A 21,179-nucleotide genomic window follows, 5' to 3' on the forward strand; every position below is an offset into this window, starting at 1 on the left:
GTAACATAGGGTGATGTTTCTTCTGCATGCATCTGCAGGGCCTATGACATCTAATGTGAAAAAAGACATGGCATGTGAGATGAGACTTGGTGTGTAAGACGGTCATTTGGAGACCCTTCAGACTCAGAGGGGAGAGACTGAATTGGATCCTTCTTCCCAGCACACTTCTGATACACCCCTTCAGTCACTGAGGGAGTGCCCCAGGTTGGAGAGGCACATTCCCTTGGGACAGAGGCTACAAGTTGTAGCTTATTTTCCTGTCCTCTAAGCCAATCCCAGTTCTACTTCAGAACATGGCACCCTGCCCAATTGGCCAAGTGTTAAATGATGTACTTATTCTTGAAAGCAGCTTGGGGTGTCTTTTTAAATGTAGGAAAACCAAGTAAAGTGACAGTTAAGGAAAAACAATATATAGAATATCAGAAAATCTGTTTACCCAGAGAATTATTTTCTCTTCACTTTTATTTTTTACTTGGTGACATAATTTTTAGTTTTATTCCTCATAGCAAAAGGAGAAAAAATATCTCAAACCTCAAAAGGTCAAGGCCCCGTCCCCCTGTTGTCGGTGATTTGTTTGTCTTTCTGATAGGTTGAAAATTGTGTAATAAACTTGATGACGATGTCAATCTTTTATACTGCATTGTATTTTTTTCCTTTTGTAACAAAATATTTTTAAATAATAAATGGGGTGTGAGCTGTTTACGGATTCTGCATTGAATAGATTTGTTGAGGTCTCTGGGACATGGGTGTGGACTGGTGTAGATGCTATGTGATATAGGGAAACCTCAGTTCTTAACTGTAATTTGGTGATTGGCCGTAGTTTCTCCAGAGCTGCAGCTGACATGAGCCTCCTAGGAATCCAAGTGAACCTTTACTTGTGCCTCTCACGGGTTTATACTTTCTCTGAGAGCTTCCGTGTCATCCTGACCACTCACAGTTCCAAGTCTTACTTGTAGGTTGTGTTTCCTACCCTGTAGAGTTCTGGTGGTGTCCAGTTTGGGATGAACACTTGGGTGCTAGTACTTAAGTCCTCCATCTCCTTAATTATAGATAAACAATGGGACCTCAGTCTCATCAAAAATGAGAATAATTGCTGTTTTGCCTTCATGTTAGGAAGTGTTGGGATTCATATAAGGGATGTATTTTGTTAACAGAGTTGCCATCTAAATATGAGAAGTAGAAATGAAAAAGCTTAGAAATACTGAGGAATTCCCAGAAGAGCTCTCCTTTTAAAGGAGCACAGATAAAAGCCTACTGGCAAAATATTTGCATCTTACTAATGTACTGTTTGGACAAATAGGACAAGAAGAGATTCAAGTACTGAAATGTCACTGCTACCCAGGGATGCTGCTGAGCTAATCTCTAAAACTCAACTTGGTATCTAAACCTGAATGGAAGAGTCAGATTCAGCATCCATAATTCAGGAATGCATTTATAAAAATCACTTGGTTTGGACCGGGCATGGTGGTACATGCCTGTAATTCCAGTACTTGGGAGCCAGAGGCAGGTAGATCGCTGTGAGTTCCACACCAGCCTGGTCTACAAAGGGAGTCGACAGCCAAGACTACACAGAGAAACCCTGACTTGGGGTGGGGGGGATCACTTGGGTTTTTTGTTTTTAACATGTACTTTTTGGTTTTGAGAGTTTCTTTTTTGTTTTGTTTTTTTTTTTTTCTTTTGGTTTTTTGAGACACGCCCAGCGAGACGGTTTCTCTTAACATGTACTTTTTAGTGCATGTGTACTGTCTGCCTGTCTTCATACTTGCACATAGGCTTATGTCTGAAGGTCATTGGACAACTTGCAGGGTTTGTTCTCTTTCCACCTTGTGGTTCCTGGGCAATCCAACTCTGTTCAGGCTTAGCACCTTAACCCACCGAGCCATCACACCAGCCCTTCAGTTTTATTTGGTTGGGGTTTTGGGGGGTTTTTTGTTTGTTTTCTGTTTCTCGAGACAGGATTTCTTCTTTGTAGCCTTGTGTCGCGCGCACCTTTCGCCGATAAAGGAGACGCGGCAACTCAGGATTCTTCTGACAGCATTTTATTGTACAGCTCTCTGCAGACTGATGGAGAAGGACCCACTCCCCGTAAAATCCACGGCTTATATAGGAAATATGGAGGCGTGGAGGGACGTGTCTTCTCGTCATTGGTGCTCTAGAGAATACCTAATTAGCATACCGCCTGCGTAAGCGGGTTATGTAAGGGTGACGTGTTTGTGCATGCGCACTGGCCATAAGGGCCTCCGTGAAGAACCAGGAAACGGGAAGTCAGCGCCATCTTGTAATGGCGGACCGGCTCCCGACAGCCTTGGCTGTCTTGGACTCAATTTGTAGACCAAGCTGGCCTGGAACTCAGAAATCTGCCTGCTTCTGCCTCCTGAGTGCTGGGATTAAAAGCGTGTGCCACCACCACCTGGCTTCATTTTTTTAAAGACAGTCTCTTATACCCTAAGGCTGACAATGAATTCCTGATCCTCCTTCACCTCCCAAAGTGCTGGGATTGTAGGTATATACCACCATATCCAGTTAAGTCACTTTAACTTTTTAAAGATTTATTTTTTATGTATAGTGTTCTACCTGTATGTAGGCCTGCAGGCCACAAGAGAGCACCAGATCTCATTATAGATGGTTTCAAGCCACCATGTGTTTTCTGGGATTTGAACTCAGGATCTTTGGAAGAGCAGCCAGTGCTCTTAACCTCTGAGCCATCTCTCCAGCCCCTACTTTAATTTTTTTTTTTTTTTAAGTGAAGAGTAGGTTTACATGACAAAAAGATAAACCAGACCAGATGATAGTGTGTACTGCTATTGGGGAAAGCAGGTAAACTTAAAAAAAGAAAAGCATGTTCCTTCGAAGGGGCTGGGATTGCTAATGTCACTGTTGAATTGTGTTTTCATGTTGGAGTCAATAGTCACTTGCATCTCAGTTGTCTGTTGTGTTTGCCAAGTACTGGATTTGCTCCAGCAATGTACTTTTTATGCCTCCAAAGATGTATTGTCTTGTGATGTTGGTGCCTCCAGGTCTGAAAAGTAGCTTGCCTCATTAAAAGCACAGCTTTTAGCCAAATTAACTCACTTCCCAGCCCGATAATTTCAGCACAGATAGGGATGAAGCAGGAGGATAGTTTGAAGTCCATCTCTCAAAATAAAATCAGGCCAGACACAGTGGTATACCTACAGTCCCAGCAGTTGGGAGTTTGAAACAGGATCATTTAAGACTAACCATAAACATATGACACACCCCATCTTTAAAAAAAAAAAAAAAAAAAGTAAAAACATACAGTGTTTGCTTCATGATCACAGTAAAATGCTGTGGTCTACAGAAAAGCTTCTGGAGCCCAGTCTTGAGACAGGGCCCCAAGCTGAGACTCTCTTACCTCTGCTTCCAGTGTACTTGAGGCTAAGGTGTACCACCACATCCAGCCATGGCCTTGGTTTCTTTTGTGCCTGACAAGGTGGTTTCAACAGTATTAAAAACAAGGAGCCACCCATGGGAACCAGTGTGCTAAGCTTCCATGTAACTGTGATGTAAAATGACATCCTAAGTCCTAATCAGCATGTTCAGCCTTTTCATCTGAACACCATGGCACAATGGGTGCACACCACAGTAACCTGACTGGGTCTCTATTTGAGTTTACTTTGTCCAGACTGACTTGTAAGACGGGCTTATAGTTCCACAGGTGCCTTTACTTCCTCACCTCTAAGCCTGTAATGTAGAGAAGTTTAGTCTTGAAGGCCCCTCTAAATTTTAAAAATTAGATGTTCTAAGCCACTTCCACTTAGCTGAGCTTTCTGTTCTTTTGTTGTTTTTTCCAGACAGGTTTTCTCTGTATATCTTTGGCTGTCTTGGAACTTGCACTGTAGACCAGGCTAGCCGCGAACTCAAGAGATACACCTGACTCCTGAAAGCTGGGATTAAAAGTGTGCGCCACCACTACCTAGCGCTTTCTGTTCATTTGTGCTCCTGGAAAAGAGGCTGAAATTGATAAACATCTAAATGAAGTCAGGAAGTCACAGAGAGTGAGTTCCTCTCCATTCTGTGCCATCAACCAGAGCAAAGCTAGAGAAAGCAAACATGAGCAGAAAACTGGTGTTCATGAGATAGAAACACCAGGGAAGTGTCTATTCAACCTTCTTGTTATTTCTTGTGATTGCTATGTCTTGTGATTGCTATGTCAAGGACAACTAGAAGGCAAGAGCACAGAGAAAAGGGCGGCACAGGAATACAAATTCCATGATCCACCTGATAGACTGACCTCAAGGCTTCCTAAAAAGTGGACTCTTTCATGACTCATGGTAGCTCCTGGAGTAAAATACATGTCAATACTCAGCAAGATATTGACTGATAAATGTTCCTTTTAAGCAAACTGAAAACAAGGAAAAAGATATCGGTCAAGTTTATTTCAATTTCTTATTACATGTGGCCTATGCTGGAAAGAATTGAGACACAAGCAGACTTGGAGCAGAAGCAGAGCATTTACAGTCTTTTGCCAAAGACAGACTTGAAGACAAGTTATTCAGGCTGCAGGTTGGGCATGGAGGGAGGGACACCTTCATCACTGTCTTTACGTCACAGTTTACCACTAAACACAGCCTCAGAGCACATGCCGGGATAGTGTCCGTCCTCACTTAGAAGATACGAAGTTTAGACAGGTGTTATAGGGAAAAGACAACCCGCCCCATATCAGAAAATATTTTTTATTATAAAATTGTGTTTGCTTCATGATCAGAGTACAAAAATAATACTAAGAACTACTAAAAGAGTTCTGGATTGCCATCTCTTTGAGCAGGGCAGGGGTGAGGGGGCGACACAGGGGCAGGAAACATTTGAATCAGCCCAGGAGCACACCATTAGGAAGCTTTCCGTGCTTATAGGACAGATGTGGTACATGTACAGGATGCTGTGGCTCAGGTCCTGCTGGAAGCCCAGCAAACGTGTGGTCCACACAAGGAGCTTTGGCCATGATGACCAAGGAAGAGAACTTGAGGTCAGTAGGAAGCTGTTAGAAGAAAGACCAAGATGAGGACAGACTTGTTCCTCCCTACAACAAAATGTAGGAGTCTCCTGCTGATGATCCTGGTTTAAGGATGGTGCCACTGACCTAAGGTAGGTAGGTGCTCAATGTCCACAGTCTGTGTGGAGGAAAAACCACAGAACCTTTCCCAGACCAGCTTGACCTACCACTTTTCATAAGTGTGGCTGCAGTACCGAAAGGATATGTGTTCTCACCCTGATGGGCTACCAGCTGGAGATCTTGTACTTCAGATTCTGTCCATACTAAAGGCAGAAAGAAAGAAAAAAAAAAAACTGTTAAAAGACCAGTGAGTGGGACTGAAGAGATGGCTCAGCTGCTCTTCCAGAGGACCTTGGTTCAATTCCCAGCACCCACATAACAGCTCACAACTGTCTGTAACTCAAGTTCCAGTGGATCTGTCTCCCTCACACAAATGTACAAGCAGGTCAAACACCAATGCACGTTAAAAAAAATAAAACCTAGCAGGTGTGCCTCCCAGCACTCGAGAGGCAGAGGCAGGCAGACCACTGTGAGTTCAAAGCCAACCTGGTCTACAGGAGTGAGTTCCAAGACAGCCAAGGCTACACAGAGAAACTCTGTCTCGAAAAAATAAAAACAAACAAAACAAAAAAACCTAAAGAGACCAGTGACTAACAACTGTTAGCTTGAACTCTGTATATTAGAAGCCTCTTGATTCCAAAGAACCAGAAGACTTAGCTTCCTTAGGAAAGAAGCTTTGGGGACTGGGAAAATGGTACTTGCCACCCAAGCATGAGGACCAGCATCCATGGAAGGAAAGATGGGCTTCCTAGGGTAAGCTGGTTAGCTGGGCTAGCCAAATTGGAGAGCCTTTTGTTCACGTGGGAAACCCTTGAATATATAAGGTGGAAAGTGATTGATGAAGACACCTGACATGAACCTCTGGTCTGCACTCAAGTGCAGGCACACATGAACATACATAAGCAGACCACATACACAAAGAATGTTTCTACCTACTGGAAGTAAGAAAAGCATCCCATTGAACACCCTCTTAAATCCAGTTTTCTACACCTTTCAAGCCTTCAAAGAACAATGCACCCATATCTGGGTAGGGAACCCAGCCATCAGTAATAATACCTGGAGAAGGTGGCCAGCGTGAGCATCTCAAGCAGCAGCTCTGAGCCACAAAAGAAGAGCAAGATGCTGTTCATAATAGCTTCTAGGCGGAGCACGTAGGTCTGCAGCAGCAGGTAATAGGAAGCCATCATGGCAGATGGGAAGGTCAAGGCCACACTAATGCCAAGGGGCATCTTTCGCTGGCAGAGGTTTCCCTTTGTACCTATAAAACACAGCCCCCAGAGTCACCTCCAAATGGTGACTGCTTTTCCTGGCCTCAGCCTGTTTTTTCTCACCTCAGGAAGTATCTGGATATGACAGATGGACAGAGCAGAGAAAATTCCCTGAGTGGGAATGTCATATTTAAAAGTGAGGTTTCCCTGCTTCCATTCTGACTCTACCAAGGGAACAACAGGATTCTGTATCAAAAAATAAAAAATAAATTGGGAGGATCTCTTGAGTTTGAGGCTAGTCTGGTCTACATTGAGCGTTCCAGGATAGCGATAGCCAGGGCTACATAGAGAGAGACTCTGTCTCAAAAGAGAAAATGGGGAAAAAAAAAAAAAAAAAAAGCAATAAGAGCAAGACATGGACACGCCTATAATCTCAGCATTCACAAGGCTAAAGAACCAGAATTGAGCTGAGTGGTGGTGGTACATGCCTTTAATCCCAGCACTTGGGAGGCAGAGGCAGGTGGATCACTGTGAGTTTGAGGCCAGCCTGGTCTACAAATTGAGTCTAGGACAGCTGAGGCTACACAGAGAAACTGTGTCTTGAAAAAACAACAACAACAAAAAATAGAATCAGAGTTGAGAATTCAAGATTATCCTGGTCTCCTTGCTTCAAAAACCAAAACCAAATTGCATGCGTGTTTACATGCATACATGCATTTATATCCACATACATATATATAATAATTATAAACAAAAACTGTATGTAAAATATCTACAATGTATATGTGTGTGTGTGTAAATGTATACATACATTAAAAACTTTTCAACTAATATGGAAAATAATTTTAGGAAATGCATTAAAAATAACTTCTATGGGGCTACAGAGATGGATGGCTGGGTGGTCAAGAGCACTTGCTCATCTTCCTAAGGACCCAGGTTCAGTTCCAGTACCCACATGGTAGTTCAACAGTCTGTAGCTCCAGTTCCAGAGCATATGATGCCCTCTTCTTTTTTTCCTTTTAATTCTCACTTGGGTGTTTGTGCATGCCTACAAAATCCAGAAGACAACATTGGATCCTCTGGAGATGGAGTGTTACAGGCAGTTGTGAGTTGCCTTATATGATGGTGGAAAACAAACTGGGGTCCTCCTGCAAAAACAGCAAGTCCTCTTTACCTCTGAGCCATCTCTCTAGCCCTAATACCTTCTGACCTCTATGGGCACCAGACATACATGTGGTATACAGACATACATACCGGCAAAACAATCATACACACAAAATAATAATAGTTTAACTTCAAAAAAAGTGTTCCAAAAGCCAAATATGGATACTGTACTGTTTAAATCTTTCTTGCTACTGACAATGTACTATGTGGAAAAAAAAATGTTGCCTTGTTTTTTTGTTTTGTTTTGTTTTTGTTTTTGTTTTTGAGACAAGGTTTCTCTGTATAGCCTTGGCTGTCCTCGACTCTTTGTAGACCAGGCTGGCCTCGAACGTACAGCAATCCACCTGCCTCTGCCTCTGCCTCCTGAGTGCTGGGATTATAGGCATGCACCACCATGCCTGGCTTGCCTTGTTTTTCTTTGCTTTTACCCCCTTGGTGCTTTGTTTTGTTTTGTTTGGCTTTACTAAGTTTGAGCACATTGGCAAGTTTTGTCTGAATTCATAAAGATCCCTTTGCCTCTGCCTGGAGGTACTGGAGTAAAGGCATGCACCATCATGCTCATTTCAGCAAGGTTTCTGGTCCTCTAAATGATTATGTGAATTGACTGTTAGTGTCCCATTTTCCTGCCTTGGGTTTGTATTTTAACTGGGAAGATGTGTTATAAGTAAGAAGGGTTAAAAAAAAAAAGTAAGAAGGGCTTTTGCTCAGTGTTTCTGGCATTCAAAAACTCACAGGTGGATCACTGTGAATTCAAGGCATGCCTGGTCTACAAAGCGAGTCCAGGACATCCAAGGCTAACACAGAGAGGCCCTGGCTCAAAACAAAACAAAGCAAACAAACAAACAAAGAAGTGGAAGGAGTCTTAGACCTCTTTAGAAATGAGCTGCTTTACTCTCCCAGACAAAGCAAGGACAAGAAGCAGGCACTCTTGTAGCAGTCAGGCAACTGGAGAGGAATGGTCTAAGATCCAGTGCTACTGCCAGCCTCTAGCCCCACTCAGGAACACACACGTAAATCTTAACCTAAAATATAAAGCAGCAGCTTGAAGCCTCATGGAGGAAGCAATGAGATACATTACCAGATCCAAGCTCTGATAGCCTAGGTTATGTTCTTTGTCTTGTTAATCAAGTTACAGGCTCCAGCATGTCTTATAAGGAATGGAAATATTTTCTGGACAACACTCACCAAAAAACAGCCGTATCACTTCAATGCCAAGATAAAGGAGCAGCATCACCACGTCCAGGACTAGGTTGGCCGTTGGGTATGGCAGCAGGAGACCTGCCAGTGTAAAAGCCAGAGTCTGCAAACACCACCCAATGGTCCCCACAAGGACAGGAGTCCTAGCTTCCTGTGAGCCAGTTAGAGAGGTGTAGATTGTTTCAGCTGCAGATCTACTAAGTCTAGAAGTCCTGACTCTGCCAAATGATTGAATTATAATGGAGAGGCCCACGTTTCTCAAACTCAGGTTATTCTTGCTGAAGACTTCCTACTGAATCATTCTAAAGCCATCAGTTGGAGAGATGTCTGCCTTGCAGTGAAGAGATGCTGCACGAATCAGAAAAGAGTGAAACATGGAGGGTTCTTGATGAATTGGCACTAGGCTAAAGTGGATTAGGGCTTTGGGGGCAGAGGCAGTCAGGCCCAGCCTTACCTTTGTATAGGAAAATAAGGAGCTCCAGCAGGAAATAGGTAGCATAATACCACCCATTCAGAAAGAACAGGATTTCGAGAGGAGTTGAAGACAACCTTTTATCTGAAAAATAGCAACACAAAGAATGGGCAGAAGGGGGGCTGGAGCCCTGCTCCTTGTGTGGTTCTGTATAATCTGGAGAAAACACACGGTCCTGGGGGATGAGGGAGAAACTCTTAATTGCTAATGAAGTGAGAGTGTTGTTATGAAGGGGGCGACCTCTGACCTCCTTTCCCAGGAATCACTTTTAGGTCGACTTTTCTGGCAATTCAGCTATTACCACAGCTAAGAGGCACCTCTAAAAACTCAACCCTGTCACTACTGAAGGGGAAATTGGGACGCAGAGATGAACTTAAGTCTGTCTAAGGCCAGAGGATTTGTAACTGAGCCATCCGAGAATAAATGGGGCTAGTCCGGGATTTTTAAGAGTACAGTAGTTCCACACTTGCAGGCACTCGGGGTGGTCAGAGCAACGCAAGCCCAATTCGGACAAGAGAAAATACCCCAACTTTTGAGTTTAGGAGATTAGGTCGCGCTCTGGAGAGCAGAGAGGTGGAGGGGCTGGCAGGTACCGATGGAATAGGGCAGAGACACACACCTCCAGAGTCTCACCTCGTGGCGCCATGTTCCGTCCCCATGGAAACAGCGTACGCGGCAGCTCCCGGAGCAATGTGGCACAGCCGGAAGCCAGGCGCAGAGAGGCCTGGACTTCTAGCCTCTCTGCCGGCCGGTGCCACTCTATGGTTACCGCACTGGCCGCGCAAGCGCACGGAATAGCTCCCTCTGTCAACAGCCGACTGTGGTCTAGAGGGAGGATGGAGGTTTTTTTATGAAGCCAGAGAACCCAGGAGACCTAGGCAGCTCTCGAATTGAACTCTCCATCCCCAGCTTCATGGCGTTGGGCCTGAGTGGTCCTGTGTGGCAGTGTGGTTGGAGGATCGGCCCTGGGCCCACCATTTTCTCTTCTCATTGCTCTTCTGTAAAATGGGCGAATCCTGATACTGTTTGCTGAAACCAGCAGAATCCAGGAACTTTCCCAGTCTTTGGTTTTGATTGTACCTTGTATTGTCTGAGCCTGCAGTAATTTCTAGCACTTTAACACTAGGCAGCGCTCTGAAACCTAGATTTGCAGCCATTTACTGCACTTTTACCCCTCTAACATGTTTTGTGTATTTGTGCATGCATCATGTGCATGTGAGTACTTGATGGGTGGGTGAGTGGGCACCCATGCCACCACTAGAATATGGAGGTTAGAGGACTATTAATTTATTTATTTTTATAATAATTATTATTTTGTTGTTGTTTTTCTACCACGCCCAGCTAAAAGACAGTTTTGGGTTTTGTTGTTGTTGTTGTTGTTATTGTTTGTTTTTTGAGACAGGGTTTCTCTGTTTTAGCCCTGGCTGTCCTGGATTCACTTTGTATACCAAGCTGGCCTCGAACTCACAGCAATCCGCCTGCCTCTGCCTCCCGAGTGCTGGGATTACAGGTGTGTGTGTCACCACTCCCAGTTTTTTGAAGGACAATTTTTAACATAATATTTTTTATTGATTATTTGGAAATTTCACATAATGTATCCCAATCACATTCACCTCCCAGTCCTCCCGGGTCCACCTCCCACTCTTGTTAGGCTTCCTGTTGTCTTCATTTTACCCTGAGACGGCCCTAGTCCTTCTCCCCCATGGCTGGTGCATGGCAGGTCTTTCTTTTGGCTTAACAAAGCTAAAGGACAACTTTTAGGAGTTAGTTTTCTAATGGACCCAGGTTAGTGGTCCTGAGGATCAAACTCAGTTGCTCAGCTATCTCCCCAGTGTTACACATTTAGAGCCATTTAAAATAGGACTTTTGGGGTTGGGGATTTAGCTCAGTGGTAGAGTGCTTGCTTAGCAAGCAAAGTGCCCTGGGTTCAGTCCTCAGCTCTGGAAAAAAAAAAAAAAAATAGGACTTTCTAGGCCAGCAAGATGGCTCAGTGGGTAAAGGCGTTTGTCACTAAGCCTGATAAATGAGTTCAATCCCTGAGACTGGCATGGTGAAAGGAGAGCATCAGCTCCTAAAAGTTGTCCTCCGATCACTGCATGCTGGACATGGCATGAGTATGCTCACATACCCACATTATGTACTCACACACACAGTATGCATGCACACACACACAAAATAAGTAAATTAATTAAAAACAAACGAGCTTCCTAAGGGAAAGGAGGCTGGTGACTTTGGGAAAATGCAGCTAGCTGCCTGTAGGTCTCCATAGGTGACCCTTAATAAACTCATTTTATTCAATATGAACTTTTGTTTTGTTTTGGTTTGGTTTGGTTTGGTTTTTCAAGACAGGGTTTCTCTGTGTAGCCTTGGCTGTCCTGAACTCACTTTGTAGACCAGGCTGGCCTCGAACTCACAGCAATCCGCCTGCCTCTGCCTCCCGAGTGCTGGGATTAAAGGCAGGTGCCATCACACCCAGCTCCTCAATATGAACTTGAAGGCCAAAAGTTTAATCCCAGCACTCAGGAGGCAGAGACAGGCAGATCTCTGTGAGTTTGATGCCAGCCAGGTCTATATAGCAGGTTCTGGGGGAGCAAGAGCTACAGTGGAATACAAGAAGCTCTGTTTAAAATAAAAAAGATCAATTCAAATGAATCATTCTTGTAGCTGATAGGGTAGGTGATATTTTACATATCCATAGAAAAGTCACACAGCATGGAGCCTCACACTGACAGTGTTCTCTGCATTTCTTCCTGAAGACCTGACTTTCTCAGTCCTCATTTCCTGTCTGGGCAACAGTATCAGGGCTCAGAAAACAAGACTCCAAAATGAAGGCCTCAAAAGAAAACTGTCTCTTCAGCACTCTCCTTTTCACTCTTCATAGTGTCCCGAGGCAGGCCACAGAAACTAGAATTTTCCTCCCTAAGATCACAGAAAACAGCAGCCGGGCGTGGTGGCGCACACCTTTAATCCCAGCACTCGGGAGGCAGAGGCAGGCGAATCGCTGTGAGTTCGAGGCCAGCCTGGTCTACAAAGTGAGTAGAAAAAAAAAAAAATCACAGAAAACAGAACTCCTTTTCCTCCAAGCCAGCCATAAAGCAGAAAAATATTTCTCACCACTCCCTAGCCTTTCCTTGCAACAGCTGGTCATCAGATTAAGACCCTTGTTGCAGAGAGGCCTTGCTCCACAGCTGGGAGGCGGCACTGGAGAAGCTCAGAATGAGCAGACAGCCCTTGCTGTGTTTCTGTCACTCAGACCCCTTATATCCAATCGCATTTTCTATATGCTGACCCTTGCTCCATTGCACTTAAGAGCAAAACTTGGTAGCACTTTGGGGACACTAGGTCTATAACCCAAAGGCACTAGTATCCTATAAACCCATGGCCAGGTGGATTTGTTGTACATTAATCTGGTTGAGCTGTCTTTTGGCACAAATATGAAAGACAAGATCCTTTAGAGTGAAACAGAAACGGCTACTCCTGTTTTCTCTCCCACTGCAGCTAATTCTATTTTCTTGTATATGAAAATGCATTTCAGCTTCATTATGTCTGTTCTGGGTAAACATGGAATTCTGAAGGTTTCATCTTTCCTCAGCATGGAGCTGCCATGGAGCTTCTGGCCTGTGAGCTCCTGAGAACCAGCAGGTTGCACATCCTCTTCGTTTGCTATGTGGGTTTTGCTCTCAGTGTTGGACTGTGGTGAACAGGGATAGAACTCTGCGCTTAGCAAACAAAAAGCCCTGAGTTAGATTCCTGCATCAAAACCAGGCAAATAAGCAGCAATTTGTTCCCATGTTTAGTAGCAGTATGACTGGAATATGCCTAGATATGGACCTTTTTTTTTTTTTTTTCTCACTGTGTATCTCTGGCTGGTCTAGAAATATGTATAGCAGGCTGGCCTTGAACTCACTTAGATCCACTTACCTTTTCCCCCTGAGTGCTGGAACTAATATAAAGTTCTGTCTAGATATAAACTTTTAAAAATTGTCATGGTGAACATATTAGGTATCTCAAATACGTACATATCCTTTACCAAATCTGGAGAATACTTAACTTATTTATTCCTGTTTGCTCTTTCTTTCTCTTTGCCTCCTATGCTTTAATTACATTTATGTTAGACAGTCTGATATTGTCTAACTAATTACTTACCAGGCTGTCCTGTTTCTTTTATCTCTTCTTTTGTTTGGGTAACTAGTTATCTTTCAGTTTACTGATCATTATTGTGTCTCTCTTACTGTTTAATCTGAGGTAGGATAGAAAGAAAAAGCTACAGGGACATGGGAAGGGAAAGAAAGCCCTTCCACACCCCCATACCTTCATGTGGTGGAGAATGTTAGCATGCTGAGCTTGTCTGTAAATTCATCATTCAGAAGGCAGAGACAGGAGGATTGAAAGTTCAAGGTCAAACTAGTCTGTATATGGAGTTCCAGAGCTACATAGAGATGCCCTGTCTTTAAAAATAAAAATAAAAATAAAAATGAAGGGTTGTGAATGCAGCTCAGTTGGTAGAGTGCTTGCCTAATACGCAGGAAGCCACGAGTTTAGTTCCCAACACTGCATAAAATCAGATGCGTTATTCAACATCTGCGATCCTAGCACTTGGGAAGTAAGAGTAAGAGGATCAAAAACTCAAAGTCATCCTGGCTTAATGGTTTGAGGTTATTGTAGGGCAATAAAACCCTTTATGCCCTGGGTGTGCGTTAGCACACCTTTAATCTCAGCACTCGGGAGGCAGAGGCAGGCAGGTGACTGTGAGTTCAAGGCCAGCCTGGTCTACAGAGTGAGTCCAGGATAGCCAAAGCTACACAGAGAAACCCTGTCTCGAGAAACTTAAAAAAAAAAAAGACCAACCCTGTCCCTTAAGAGAGAAAGAAATATCTTTTTCAGCCATTATAACTTTTATTTACAGAATTTCAAGAATCACTCATTGTTCTCTATAGAGGTTGCCTATCTTTTTACTCACACGAGAACATGCTTTCACCAAAGCTTTACCATCTTCATTAATTTCCATATTTGAGTCAAACCATCCTACATGGCAGTAGTTTTTTGGGTTTTGTTTTGTTTTTTAGTTTTTCGAGACAGAGTTTCTCTGTGTAGCCTTGGCTGTCCTGGACTTACACAGTGAGTTCCAAGCTAGCTTGGGTTACAGAAAACCTGTCACAAAACAAAATACACCACCACCTTCCCTCACCAGGTGGGAGCACTACTCTTATAGTACCTGGATGGGGTTTTCAATTCTGTAGCTCTCTAAATTGTCCTTTGCGGCTTCCTTCTTCTTTTTTAAAAAGATTTATTTATTTATTATATTCATAGTGTTGTTGCCTTCATGTACACCTGCACGCTGGAAGAGGGCACCAGATCTCATTATAGATGGTTATGAGCCACCATGTGGCTGCTGGGAATTGAACTCAGGGCCTTTGGAAGAGCAGCCAATGCTCTTAACCTCTGAGCCATCTCTCCAGCCCCCTTTATGGCTTCTGAGGGTGCTCCACCACATGGGCATGACTGAATAATTCCTGGTGGTTGGTGACTTTCCTTAGCACTCCTTTCCTCTCCACAGATCTGGGTGGGGCTGATAGCTCCAAACTTCTAATCACAAGAGTTCTCCAAGTAGTCAGTCCTACCAGGGAAGCAATCCAGGAGTGCCCAGACACCTTCATCTAATTAGCATCCAAAATGACATCACTTTGATATTCTAAGGGTCTTAGGGATTAAGTGTCAGGAAATAGGGCAGAGACCAACTATATTTTATGGAGCCTTCTCCACATCACAAGTGCCTATAAAATATGCACAGGGTCAAAGATTTTCAATAAATGACTGAGGCAGCATTATAACAATTTTTCTTTTGTAAAATGCTTCTGGTTATTATTGTGTATAAAGAAGGCAATAAGTAAAGCTGATATGGTGGTGTATGTCTGTCATCACAACTGAGGCAGAAGGCTCTTGAGTTTAAGGCCAGTCCGTGCTACACAGACAAATCTGCCTTTAACAAAAGGGACAGTTGCCTCGTGGTGCTGGTGCACGCCTTTAATCCCAGCACTCAGGAGGCAGAGGCAGGTGGATTGCTGTGAGTTCAAGGCCAGCCTGGTCTACAAAGTAAGTCCAGGACAGCCAAGGCTACACAGAGAAACCCTGTCTCAAAAATCCAAAACCAGGGGGGCTGGAGAGATGGCTCAGAGGTTAAGAGCACTGACTGCTCTTCTAAAGGACATGAGTTCAATTCCCAGCAACCACATGGTGGCTCACAACCATTATAATGAGATTCGGTGCCCTGTACACAAAATAAATAAGTAAATCTTTTTTAAAAATCCAAAACAAAAACAAAAAACAAACAAAAACCAAAGGGGACAGTGTTACATAGGTAGATACAGATTGTCAAGGAGGGGATCAGGGGACAAGAGACTCAATGGAGATTGTGGTGTATTTCTTCTTATGCATTTTTGCAGGGCTCAAGATGGAAACCAGTGCGTCACACATTTTAGGCAAGTTTTACCACTGAGCTGTATTTCCGGTCTTATAAAATATGGCTGTATTTGTGCATGCATGTATTTATTTATTTATTTATTTATTTATTTTTGGTTTTTTTCGAGACAGGGTTTCTCTGTAGCCTTGGCCATCCTGGACTCACTTTGTAGACCAGGCTGGCCTCGAACTCACAGCGATCCGCCTGCCTCTGCCTCCCGAGTGCTGGGATTAAAGGCGTGCGCCACCACGCCCGGCTTGTGTATTTATTTATTTAGACACAATCTTGCTATATTGAGTAGACTGCCTATGCCTTCTAAGTGGCTGGAGTTACAGATGTGTGCCATTGTGCCTGGATTAAATGTTTTTATAACTTAAATTCTGTACCATGTCTACATATTATGTTTAATCAGGCCATGCCCACTGTAGCAGCCTCTTTCTTACAGATGGACGCTTGGAAGGAAACTAAGTGCCTGTCAGCGAAGCTGAAACCCTCTAACAGATGCCCCAGGTTTCCAGATGCTGGAGCAGGTGTTCCAATTCAGTTTCCACTTCCCCAAAGAGGTTTGTAGGCTGAGGCAGCCAGGCTGGCCGTCATCAGAGGGCCATCAGGATGATGGGCGCACCTTAACTAGCCTCTCCTCTCTACTGCCCCACATTTTCCAGGTAAGGTCACACATTCCTTCTCCATGCCTCCTACTCCACCAGACCTATGCTGGGGAACTGGGGACAGCCTGCAGGCCCGTCCTGTGGAGTGAACTGCTCATCAACTCTCTGTTATAAACTGCCCCTTCCTCAGAAACCTGTAAGAAGGCCCCCTGCCCTCCAACATTTACACTGTGCCACGTGGACCTCAGCTCTCCTCAGAGCCCTCTCCGTGCTGCCATTTGTCTGACTAACACAACTCTGTTTTTTTTCTCTCCTTCCCCTTTCCCCCTCTACCCCCCAAAACACAACTCTTATAAAAGAATGTAATGGGACTGGCTTACAGTTTCAGAGGTCTAGCTGGAGAAGCAGCTGAGAGTTCTCCCTCTAGATCTGAAGGCAGCAGGAGAAAAGAGAGGCATGGCTTGGGCTTTTGAAATCTCAGAGCCTACCTCCCTGGGACACACTCCATCCATCAAGGCCACAGCTACCCCAAAAGGCCACACCTCCTAGTGCTTTCAAATAGTGCCACTCCCTAAGTTTCAAATATATGAGCCTATGGAGGCCACCTTATTTAAGCAATGTGGCCCACACCAAGAAGAGAAATAAATAAAGGAGTCCAATGACCCCCGAGTCTGATTTGAGGTTTTAGTTTAAACTGAAGGCGAGAGGTATGTCTACTTAAACAGTCCTGGTCAAGGTGTAGTTTGGACCACCAGTGTCTCTGATTCAAGCTGTCCTGCAAGGTGGGCTGATAATTTGTGACAACTCTTCTAGAAGCCAAGTGCCTCCTCTTGGCTTCTGCCCTTCTATTCTCCCTGCATGAGATTCCTGAGGAAAATTTATTTATTTATTTATTTATTTATTTATTTATTTATTTGGTTTTTTCGAGACAGGGTTTCTCTGTGTAGCCTTGGCCATCCTGGACTCACTTTGTAGACCAGGTTGGCCTCGAACTCACAGCGATCTGCCTGCCTCTGCCTCCCGAGTGCTGGGATTAAAGGCGTGCGCCACCACGCCCGGCTTGAAATTTTAATTCTTTAGTGTTCATTATTTCAATAGCCCATGGAAGGGGAACAACAGTTTCTCTCTGTCTCTGTCTCTTACCTCTCTCTGCCCTCCCCCTCTCTCACTCTGTTTTTCGAGACAGTGTTTCTCTGTGTGACCTTGGCTGTCCTGGACTCGCTATGTAGACCAGGCTGGCCTCGAACTCACAGAGGTCTACCTACCTCTACCTCCCTGAGTGGCAACTGTCCTCTTTAGAGTATTTCTTCTCCTGCCAGGAAAGCTACATACTTTTATGAAAAGATTCAAAATTGGGCTATTCAATTGTCTCTATCTCTTTTCCTCACACAAACCACGTATGGTTAATTCAGGCTTGTTAGCGTTTGTGACCGTTTGTTCCAATTGGAGGATCTAAAGCCAGCCCCTTAGATACTGTATCTGAATGTTCTGTGTCACAGACTGGACCCTACTGAGTCTCACTGCAATGCACAATCTGGCCTGAAACTCACTCTGCCCACGGAGCTGGCCTTGAACTCATAGTAATCCTCCTACCTCGGCCCTTCCCAACCACTGGTGCTGTGACCACAGTGTGCACCATCATGCTCACTGACATGGGAAAGACTAAATAAAGGAGAGGTATGGGTGAATTCTCAGCGAACTCCTCAGCAGAGGGAGCACGAGTGAGTGATGGTTCTTCTATACAATTAAGAGGAGTTGCTTGAGCAGGGTGTGGTGGCTCACACCTGTAATCCCTCAGAAAGCAGAGGCAGGCAGATCTCTGAGTTTGAGGTCAGCTTGACCTACAAAGTGAGTCCAGGACAACTAGGGCAGTTACACAAAGAAATCCTGTCTCAAAAAACAGAGAAAAGGGAGGAGGGAGTTGCTTGGCCTTATCTCTTATGCCTTTTATGTGGGACCGAAGTCTGCAAAGGTAAGTAGACATTTTGTGGTCTTGTTAAATAGTATATTTTACATCACTCGTTCTCTCTCTTTTTAAAGATTTACTTATTTTATGCATGTATATGAGTGTATCTGCAAGTTCACCTGCACACCAGAAGAGGGCATCAGATCATAGTATATAGATGGTTGAAAGCCACCATGTAGTTGCTGGAAATTGAACTCAGGACTTCTGGAACAGCAGCCAGTGCTCTTAACCACTGAGCTCTCTGAGAGAGAGTTCTCTCTCTGGAAACTGAACATTTGGGATAAATAAGGCAATGGTTCACTAGATATTAAGCTTTAGATGTTTCTATAAGGACATTACAAGATATGGGTCAGGCTCCAAGTAGTTGGGTAGGGTTTATTGGTATGGCAATTTTGTGTTTTTGTTTCTGGCATGTCTATACATTCTGCTTATTTATTACATTTTATTTTGTGTGCATGTGAGAAAAGGGATGGGGAAAGTGTACATATGTGAAGATCACAGGGCAACTTTTTGGGAATCAGTTCTTTCCTTCTACCTTTTTTTAAATTTATGTTTTTTAAATATTTATTTATTATTATTATATATACAGTGCTCTGCTTGTATGTACACCTGCAGGCCAGAAAAGGGCATCAGATCACATTACAGATGGTTGCAAGCCACCACGTTGTTGCTGGGAATTGAGCTCAGGACTTCTGGAAGAGCAGACAGTGCTCTTAACTGCTGAGCCATCTCTCCAGCCCTTTTAAAAAAAATTTTATGTGTGTGCCTTTGTGCATTTATGTGCTTGTGCATGGAGGTGGCTGCAGAGGCCAGAGAGCATTGCTTCTTCCTGGAGCAGGAGCTGTAGACGTATGAACCCTTGATGTGGGCACTGGAAACCATGCGTAGCTTTTCACGTTTTTTTAACCATCTTGCAGGAGAGGGATTTTGTTTTGTTTTGATTTTTTGAAAAGGTTTCTGTGTAGGAATGGCTGTCCTGAACTTATTTTATAGACCAGGCTGGCCTCAAACTCAGAGATCAGCCTGCCTCTGCCTCTTGAGTGCTGGGATTAAAGGTGTGTGCCACTACTGCCTGACTCAGGAGAATAATTTTAAAGAGGCATTTGTGGTTTCAGACTATGAACCTGTAATGAGCATGTAAGAGCAATGTCAACTGCTCAGTGTAGAAAACCATAATAAGTGTGTTATGAAGTGATAAGGACAGCTGTAGCCAGCTGAGCTAGTAAACATGAGTGACGTATAGTAATAGATAAGCAGACCTGAATGTGTGATGTGATAAAGAGTAAACAAACTCGGGGAAAAGTATATAAACCACGGTCGAAAGCCATTCAGTATCTCGCTTCCACCATGGCCGCATAAATCCCGACTGCCCGGAACGAGATCCACCGAACAGACTGAGACTCTGCCCAAATACCCGAACACGAATGACGGCTCAAGCTCCAAGGACCCTACTGCTGTAACCAGAAGTCGCAGCTCTGGACCTGTCGTCGCTGACACGACTCTCCATCAGGTCGTATAACCCTGATTAGGAATGTTAGATGCTACTCCTGTTAGAATTAAGATAGTTATGAATGCTTGAGTGTAAGATAGAATAGTATGGAATGGTATCATTATATGATTTTGGCCATTTGTGTTTTTGGACGGATTTGGTGTTGTCTTTGTGTAGTGGTGACTGCTATTCTTGAACCCGTTTATGTTAATAAACTTAGCAACTGCAAAACCACTGATCAGTCTCAGATTGAGTTCATTCAGGATCCTGAGTGCGAAGTACTCAGTGCTCACGACAGAACCCCAAAGATTCAAACTTCCTCTAGGAGTCTCATGGAAGGAAAGAGAAGGCCTGAAGCCTGGAGCCACACAGAGGAAGCACTTGCCTCCTAGGAAGACATTTCACCCAGCCAACTGGCCACACTACTTCCCAAGCAGGACAACCAGAGCATGACAGTGATGGGTCAGTGATGTGTAGGACACACCTTGACTAGGACTGCTTTGTTATCAACACTTCTTGGCTGGGTGGTGGTGGCGCAGCCTGTAATCCCAGCACTTGGGAGGCAGAGGTAGGCAGATCGCTGTGAGTTCGAGGTCAGCTGGTCTACAAAGTGAGTCTAGGACAGCCAAGGCTACACAGAAAAACCCTGTCTCAAAAAACCAAAATAAACACTTGTTGCACTCTGAACTTTAAACTAAATAAATAAGTAAGTATGTGTATGGGTGTATGCACGTGCCTTCAGGGGCCAGAGGTGCTGGATTCCTTTGGAGCTGGAGTAAAGTCACAGGCCCTAGTAAGCTGGGAACAGAATCCAGGTCCTCTGGAAGAACAGCATGTCCTCTAACTGTGGAACCATCTTGCCTTCCTTTTCTATTTAAACTTAAACCCCATGCCCTATATTCTGAAGATAGAATTAGCGGGTTTCTAGGCCCCTTTATTTGTCTTTTCCCAGTATGACTACACCAGGGCCCACGCTTCTAATCTCACACTTTTTCTAGTTGTTTTTGTTTGTTTGTTTGTTTGTTTTTTGGTTTTCTGACATAGGGTTTCTTTGTGTGGCTCTGGATGTCCTGGAACTAGTTATATAGACCAGGCTGGCTTTGAACTCACAGAGATCCACCTGCCTCTGCCTCCTGAATGCTAGGATTAAAGACATGCACCACCACTGCCTGTCCTGGTAACATTTTACATGAAAAAAATCAAAAGGAGTATTTTACTTTTTTTTTTTTTCGAGACAGGGTCTCCCTGTGTTAGCCTTGGCTGTCCTGGACTCATTTTGTAGACCCGGCTGGCCTCGAACTCACAGTGATCTGCCCACCTCTGCCTCCCGAGTGCTGAGATTAAAGGCGTGTGCCACCACGCCTGGCTTATTTTTGTTTTTTTGAGACAGGGTTTCTCTGTGTAGCCTTGGTTGTCCTAGACTTACCTTTTAGACCATGCTGGCCTTGAACTCACAGAGATCTGACTGCCTCTGCCTCTCGAGTGCTGGGATTAAAGGCATGTGCCACCATGCTGGGCAAAAGGAGTATTTTTTGACATCTGAA

The 21,179-nt window shown here is 44.1% G+C and overlaps 1 protein-coding gene across 1 annotated transcript; it reads right to left on the bottom strand.

Annotated features, from left to right (window-relative positions):
- Positions 1-4,632: 4,632 nt before the first annotated feature.
- Tmem216 (transmembrane protein 216) lies at positions 4,633-9,895 on the bottom strand. The gene is made up of 5 exons (XM_051146135.1): positions 9,746-9,895; positions 9,095-9,196; positions 8,629-8,721; positions 6,128-6,329; positions 4,633-5,274 (listed from the first exon to the last, which is right to left on the bottom strand). Exons 1-5 carry the CDS (start codon positions 9,756-9,758, stop codon positions 5,259-5,261), a joined length of 426 nt encoding a protein of 141 aa, XP_051002092.1. The 5' UTR covers positions 9,759-9,895; the 3' UTR covers positions 4,633-5,258.
- Between the last annotated feature and the right edge of the window lie 11,284 nt (positions 9,896-21,179).

This window comes from Acomys russatus, chromosome 5 (assembly GCF_903995435.1).
Source record: "Acomys russatus chromosome 5, mAcoRus1.1, whole genome shotgun sequence".
Lineage (NCBI taxonomy): Eukaryota > Metazoa > Chordata > Mammalia > Rodentia > Muridae > Acomys > Acomys russatus.